A 7,393-nucleotide genomic window follows, 5' to 3' on the forward strand; every position below is an offset into this window, starting at 1 on the left:
TTAAACGTTTCAGTCTAGTACGTTTTGCGTTAGAAATGATGCAAGCAGAAAATGACTGGCTGGTACCAAAGGTCAATGGTCGATTTGCGTGCATGATGTGGAAGTGGGAGGGGGAGGCGACGGTTGAGGAGAGAGGAGTCAGCAGCATGTCGCGTGCGAGGAATCGGACATTGATATGGCGGTTTTATTCTTCTCTATCGTTCACTTTTTCCTGACAGTATGATACCCAGAATACCCAGTATGTGACATACCAATATAGAATTATTTTTTCCATTGGGATTCTTGATGTGTGTAGTTGTTATATGATAGTTTGGATAACAATTGAGTCAATATGATTTCTTTTTCATTTCTGCTGCATGTACCTCATTGCTTGTAGGGTGGGCGGTGGGGTATGGGGTGTTGGCAGGTCAACTATCAATTTTATTGTTGTAGGAAAAGGACACGATATTAAGCAAATTCTCCCCGTGTTGACATCATTAAGCTTACGAGTGAGATATTTGTCTAGAAGAAAAGAGTGAAATAGAAGTTAGGTTATGGGTTCAATTATAAGAATCTCTGTAGCCTTAACTTGATATATATTGCTCTAAAAGAAACTGATGTATGAAATATAAATTCGCAGAAGCATAACTAAAGAATACTTTCACGTTCTAAAGAATTAAACTTGTGGAAAATATATTCACTACAAGAATCCACAATTTTTTTGGCGGTCAAAAACCGCCAAATATAGCATGAAAACCGTCAAGTTTTGTGGAAAATATATTCACTACAAGAGTATTGGTAAAATGCATTAATTAAACAGTCCTGATCAAACGAAAAGTTCACAAATTTAACTGATTCTGCCTTCAGCTCCAGTTTCCAGAGGACCCCACCCCTGTGGCTACTCCAACACACTCTTAGTTACACACACCATCAAGAACAAATGTGCTAAACATCTTGCTTGCAATAATTTGCCTCTTCCTTCTCATGCACAGCATTCTTCATTGCACACAACTCAGTTATCATCTCCTTCACTGCTATCCATGATAGTCCCCCTTCATCCATAGCTTCCTTAGCCAATGCCGACAGCTCCACAACTCTCTTCGTTGCCTCCGCCCCTGCCTCACCATCCATGAGCTCCTTCACTACCTTTGAGATCTCCTCACTTGGAACTAAACCCCGCATGGTCCTATCAATCGGTGAAACCCTAATCGCAATGTTCAGCTCGTCGACTAAGAATCTCGCGTTGAAGGGTTGATCGGCGATCATAGGCCAAACAGCTAGTGGTACACCAGCTGTGACACTCTCTAGCACAGAGTTCCATCCAGAATGACTGAGAAACCCTCGTACGCTCTCATGCTGTAAAATTTCCAGTTGATCCACCCACTCCCTTACAACTAGGCCTCTATCCTTGATACGCTCCTCGAACCCTGGCCCAAGGTCAATGTTTTTGGGCCTAACAGCCCATATGAAGTTCACATCAGCCCGCTCCAACCCATCAGCAACTTCCTTGAGTTGCACCTCCGGGATCGCTGCGAGAGTCCCAAGCGCAATGTACAGCACAGGCCGGCCGGCAGCCGCCTTCTCGTCGAGCCACTCCATCCAAGAGGGCCGGGCATCGGCGGTCGCAGATGCCGGTTGCGCAAGGCAAAGCGGGCCGATGGGCCAGGCCCTGGGCCGGACATGCTCGTTCCAGAACTTGATATAGGGAGCCTCTGTTGATGATCAGGCCATGGCTCTCCTCGATGGCCTTCCCCAGCTTGCCGTCGAGCTCCATCATCATCCTCACAGCCGACGGCTCGCCAAACGTCGCCATGAGATCCTCAAGCGTGACCCTGATGTGCGGGAACTCCGGCACCGCGAGCGTCGCCGGGTATCCGTCGTCGTCGACGTCGCCGGGCTCCATAACGGCGCACAGGCCATGGTGGTTTCTCAGCTCACGCATCACCTGCGCGAACGCCGAGATGCCGAAGAAGGACATCTTGGGGACGCCGAGCACGGCCGCCGACTCGTTGACCCAGTACAGGAACGCGTCGGCGACGATGAAGCTCGCCGGAGGCCACATGGCGGCGACGGCCGCCTCGAACTGCGGCCGCAGCAGCGACACGGCGTCGGTGAAGGCGACGAACGCCGCCATGGACGCGAGCCCCTCGGCGCTCTCGACGCCCGGCGGGATGCCCGGCGCGCCGACGGGGAAGTCCAGCTCGACGACGGCGGCTACGTCGTCGTCGTCGTCGCCGGACGACAGCCCACCACGGACGAACGCGGCGTTGCCCGGGGTGGTGAAGAAGGTGACGGTGGCGAGCCGGTGGTGACGCAGGTAGTTGGCGAGCTGGATGAGCGGGATGGTGTGGCCTTTCGCCATGAACGGGAAGATAGCTACGTGAGGCAGGCGGCCATGGCTTCCCGAAGTCAAATGAGCAGGAGCCATGGTTTGGACTTTGGAGAGAGAATTGAGAGAGTTTGCTGGAATTTATGGTGTGATTTTATGGATACCATCAAGTACGATTTATAGCTGTTACAGATCGATAATGTCACATGTTAGTATGTCAACGGGATAAATAGTATAATATTTGCAAATTGTAAATTTTTATGGGCATTCAGTTTTCTTATATGAGCAATTCTACGGTACTTGAGGAGGTACCATGAGGTACCAAAAATTTAGTATAAAATTTGATACCTCATGGTACCTCATAGTACTTAGATACCAAGAGGTACCAAATTTACAATAGAAAAAAGGAGATCAAGGGTTCTAATTGATTCCAAGCACAAAAGAAACTCTCTAAGTGGTACCTCATGGTACCTCCTCAATGACCGTAAAATTGCTCTTCTTATATACTGATGATGGAAGATGATGGAAGATCATATATTACTTGATGATGGAAGATGATGGAAGATCAGATCTTTAACAATCCAAAATTAGTAATTGGATCAATTGATGATGGAAGATCAGATATTATATCGATCAATGGAAAGGATTGAAAATAATAAGTGAGAAATGGATAGATGCCATAAAGTGTATACTGTTTTTCTTACTTTTTGTTTATAAACTTGAACAGAACTCTTTAGATTATAGCCATTGAACAAGCACCTCATAATCCACTATTTATTAAAGGGAGAATATGTTTGGTGTTCAGTAGCATCTGAATGGTCGTGTGTCGTCCTTATTGGAAGAAACAGTTGGAGAGGTTGGCCAAAGCTGAATTTCTTTTGTCATCTTGAAGGGCTTGCGTTCTTACGATAATCTAGGGATTTCACTTCAAATATGTAGCGTTGAAACTCGGATGTGACAAGTGAACCACTATGATGCATGGGTCGATTCTAAACCGGCAGTGTATCCAGGACGTCAAAAGGAAAAAAAAAAGGCTTGATAATTAAGTTTAATGAAACTGTTATTATGACATAAAAACACTGTTCTAGTAGGACATTTGAAAACTTGCAAGGTCATCCCCCCCCCCCCCCCCCCCCCCGCCTCTGTGCCAGTGTGTCTATGGCAATAAACTACTACGCCTCCTGGTAAAAAAAAAAAAACTACTACGCCACATACGATTTCTATTGACATGCATTACTACAGAACCGACAATTAAAAAAAGAACACACAAATCCAACCAAAAGAGTGTTAGATATCTCATGAAATGTTGTGACCTTATATGGTGTTCAAGGTTGCTGGTTCTAGATAGAATATAATCTTTATCAGGGGCGGAGCCAGGATTTTAGGTCGATGGTATCATTCATGAACTCTAATTGACGATCACGGTTTAAATTAAACAATAGTACATATGAAAAATACAAGAAATCCCTCACGATAGTGGTTGCTTAGCCTATGTTTCACCTAATCTCTCAAGAAAACTTATGATACATGATCTTTATTTAGCTGATGTGCATAGTCTTGTTGAATTAGCTGTTGTGCATGGTCAAATAGCTATAAATTATAGTTTGTTAGCAGTTAATTTGTTGAGTTGTCCAGTTGTCTACATCCACATAAGCTAACTAGTCTAAGGAAAGTGAGAATTCATTCACACGCTGGTGTCACAAAGCAAGTTTTACTGGCGTCATCCATTGAAAAATTAGAAGAGTACCTAGACTAATATGGAGGTCATTGGTGTCCTGTGACACCACTACTTATATGCTAGCTCCGCCCCTGTCTTTATCCCTTTGTATTAGGATGAGTTCTGTGGTCAACCATATATAGCTTCTTAAATTAAAAAAAAACCATACATAGCTTTCTGTATTTGTTTGGCTGATTGGTCAAGTATTGTCAACACGAAACCACCTCACCACAAGTGTTCCATGCCTAGCGCCTCTGGCATTTTAGATGGTATCAGAGCTTTCAGCTTAGATTTAGGATGGCGAGCTCATCTTCCTCCACAGCCACCACCAATTCTCTGTTTGTTCAGGTTCCAGAGAAACTTATCAAACAAAACCACACACTCTGGTCAGCACAAGTTCTCACGGCCATGAGGGGCGCACAGCTGGAAGGACGACAAGGTGGCAATTAATGCCATCGTCTACTGATATAGAGAAGAAGGGAGTTAGGGAGGCGACAATATGGCCAACTTAACCCATTAAACCAGGTGATGGAGGAATGGTTTGCCATGGATCAACAAGTCCTTGGTTTTCTGTACTCTTAGCTGTTGCACAAGATTCTGTCCCGTGTGGCTGGTTCAATGATGGCATCCAAGGCATGGCAAACCATCATCAACATGTTCACAATGAAGTCCAAAACCGGCCTCATCAACTTGTGGCTGGTGCTCGCCTCAGCCCAGAAGAGAGCAATGTCGGTCACCGAGTACGTTGCCAAGATGTGGATGAATCGGCAATGAACTCATGGCTATAGGCAAGCCAATTGATAAAGATGATCTTATTGCTTATATTATTAGTGGAATTAATGCAGACTTCGGTCCTGTTGTCGGGGCACTTCTCGCCAGGGTCGATCCGATCATGGTGGTAGAGATGTACTCGCACCTGCTAAATTACGAGAACTAGTCCCCTGATCAGTGGCTACTACACGTATCCATAACCTTATCATCACATCCACACATATTACACATATACATAGATAACATGGTTCACATAGTCTTACTGAGTACACAAGTTATACAACATAGATAGGGCGATCAACCAAATAGAAGAGTTTAATCACAGCAGAATTAGAGTTGCAAAATATAAAATATAAGTTCACCACAGGCAACTGACTAGGAATCATCCTAGAAAGAACCATCCTAGAAACCTCCAATACTCGGTGCAAAGTATTTGTCACTAAGCATCCAATCAAGGTTTAGGACCTGCACTGGAGTTAAGCAGACCTTCTAGGCCTTTGTGTGTCGAGGCGCCAGATTGCATCCAATCAAGATTTAGGACCTGCACTGGAGTTAAGCAGACCTCCTAGACCTTTGTGTGTCGCGGCGCCAGATTTCAAGTCAACAGGATGATATTATTGTGACTAATTCATCTGCAGATGCAACTACTATCCTTCTAAAAGGGATTGTCAAAAGTTTGCACTAAAGGATCTGGGAGACCTCCACTTCTTCCTTGGCATTGAAGTAAACAAGGTATGTGTGGTATAATCTTGACACAAGAAAAATATCCTTCATATGTGTTGAGAGGAGTAGGAATGAGTGACTGTAAACCAGTCAACACTAAGGAGGGATTCCTCTTGCACCAAATGATAGTACATACTACCAGAGTATTGTTGGACCTTGTAGTACTTAACTTTAACCATACCAAATATATCATTTTCAGTTAATAAAATTTGTCAGTATCTTCATGCTCCAACAACAGATCATTGGGCAGTAGTCAAAAAAAATCTTGAGATATCTCAAGCACACCACAAAACTTGGTTTAAAAATTAGCAAGTCTCTCTACTTGTTAGTGTTTTCTCCAATGCAGACTGGGCATGTTGCTTGGATGACAAGCGTTCTACTGGTGGCTTTGTTGTTTTTATGAGGCCTAATCTTGTTTCATGGAGTGCACAAAAATTAGCCAATGTTTCCAGGTCAAGCACAGAAGCATAGATCTTGATGAGTTATTCAACTTTGTTGTTGATAACTTTTTCAGTTGAAATCATTTAGTATTTGAAAATGTTGTTTGAAGTTGTCATATTTTCAAATTCAAATTCAAATGGTTCAAACAATGTTATATAGAAAAATGACCAAAATAAAAGTTATAGATCTTAATGAGTTATTCAACTTTGTTGTTGATGACTTTTTTAGTTGAAGTCGTCCACTAACAAAAAATTCTATTTGAATTTCTCAAACTTTGAATTTCAAATTTCAAATAGTTTAAATAGAGTCAGATGGAGAAATGACCAAACTAAAAATTTTGCACCTCGATGAGCTCTACAACTTTGGTTTCGGTGACTTTTCCATTTGAAATCATTTATTAACCCTAATTTTTCTTCCAAGTTGTCAAATTTTGAAAATTCAAAATTTGAATTGTTCAAATGAACTTATTTGTAGAAAGGACCGATACAATAGTTGTAGATCTCGATGAGTTATACAATTTTGTTGTTTATGATTTTCGATGGTTGTGTATGTGAATGAATGTATATGAATGGGGGATGTTGGGGTGTGACATATCCCTGCCTAGGGCTTAATAGGATTAATAGAATACCCATACCAACATGCTACAACTACTCTTTCGGAAGCCGATCTCCAAAGAATTTTGATATTAAGCGTGCTTGGCCTGAAGTGAACTTCCTAGGTGCACACGAGTAAGGACAAAGAAAAGGTTGGCCTGAGAAAGGTGGGACGGCATGGCAAAGCTTAGCCAAAAATAAAATTTATCTTTTTGGGGATTATACTCATCTGTGACGGGAATTAACTTAGGCTCGATTGAGATGACTCATCTGTGACGGACTATAGTTAATGCCCATCTGTGACAGGCTATAGTTTAGACCCGATTGAGATAGCAAAAATAAAATTTTTTTTTTTTTTGGGATTATACTCATATGTGACGGGCATTAACTTAGGCCCGATTGAGATGACTCATCTATGATGGGCATTAACTTAGGTCCGATTGAGATGACTCATCTGTGACAGGCTATAGTTAATGCCCGTCACAGATAAGGGTCATCTGTGACGGGCTATAGTTTAGGCCTGATTGAGATAGCAAAAATAAAATTTATTTTTTTTGGGGATTATACTCATCTGTGACGGACATTAACTTAGGCCCGATTGAGATGACTCATCTGTGACGGGCTATAGTTAATGCCCGTCATAGATAAGGGTCATCTGTGACGGGCTATAGTTTAGATCCGATTGAGATATGTCATCCGTGACGGGCTATAGTTTGACATGTTGTCTGGGTCAAAGCTATCAGTGACGGGCTTTAATTAGGGCCCGATTGAGATAGGTTTATTCGTGACGGCCATTTGCCCGATTGAGATAACTTTTCACATCAGTGACGTCTAGCCTGT

The 7,393-nt window shown here is 42.9% G+C and overlaps 1 protein-coding gene and 1 non-coding gene across 2 annotated transcripts; one reads left to right on the top strand and one right to left on the bottom strand.

The window, feature by feature from the left end:
• Positions 1 to 722: 722 nt before the first annotated feature.
• On the bottom strand, positions 723 to 2,560 carry LOC127784958 (UDP-glycosyltransferase 90A1-like). Its single transcript, XM_052312383.1, is given in 2 exon segments — positions 723 to 1,693; positions 1,695 to 2,560. Coding segments are annotated over 2 exon segments (1,482 nt in total). The 5' UTR covers positions 2,408 to 2,560; the 3' UTR covers positions 723 to 924.
• Positions 2,561 to 4,818: 2,258 nt separating this feature from the next.
• On the top strand, positions 4,819 to 4,957 carry LOC127785520 (small nucleolar RNA Z247). Its single transcript, XR_008019772.1, has one exon. It is a non-coding gene; the product is annotated as a small nucleolar RNA Z247 (small nucleolar RNA).
• Positions 4,958 to 7,393: the final 2,436 nt, after the last annotated feature.

Source organism: Oryza glaberrima, chromosome 9, assembly GCF_000147395.1.
Source record: "Oryza glaberrima chromosome 9, OglaRS2, whole genome shotgun sequence".
NCBI lineage: Eukaryota > Viridiplantae > Streptophyta > Magnoliopsida > Poales > Poaceae > Oryza > Oryza glaberrima.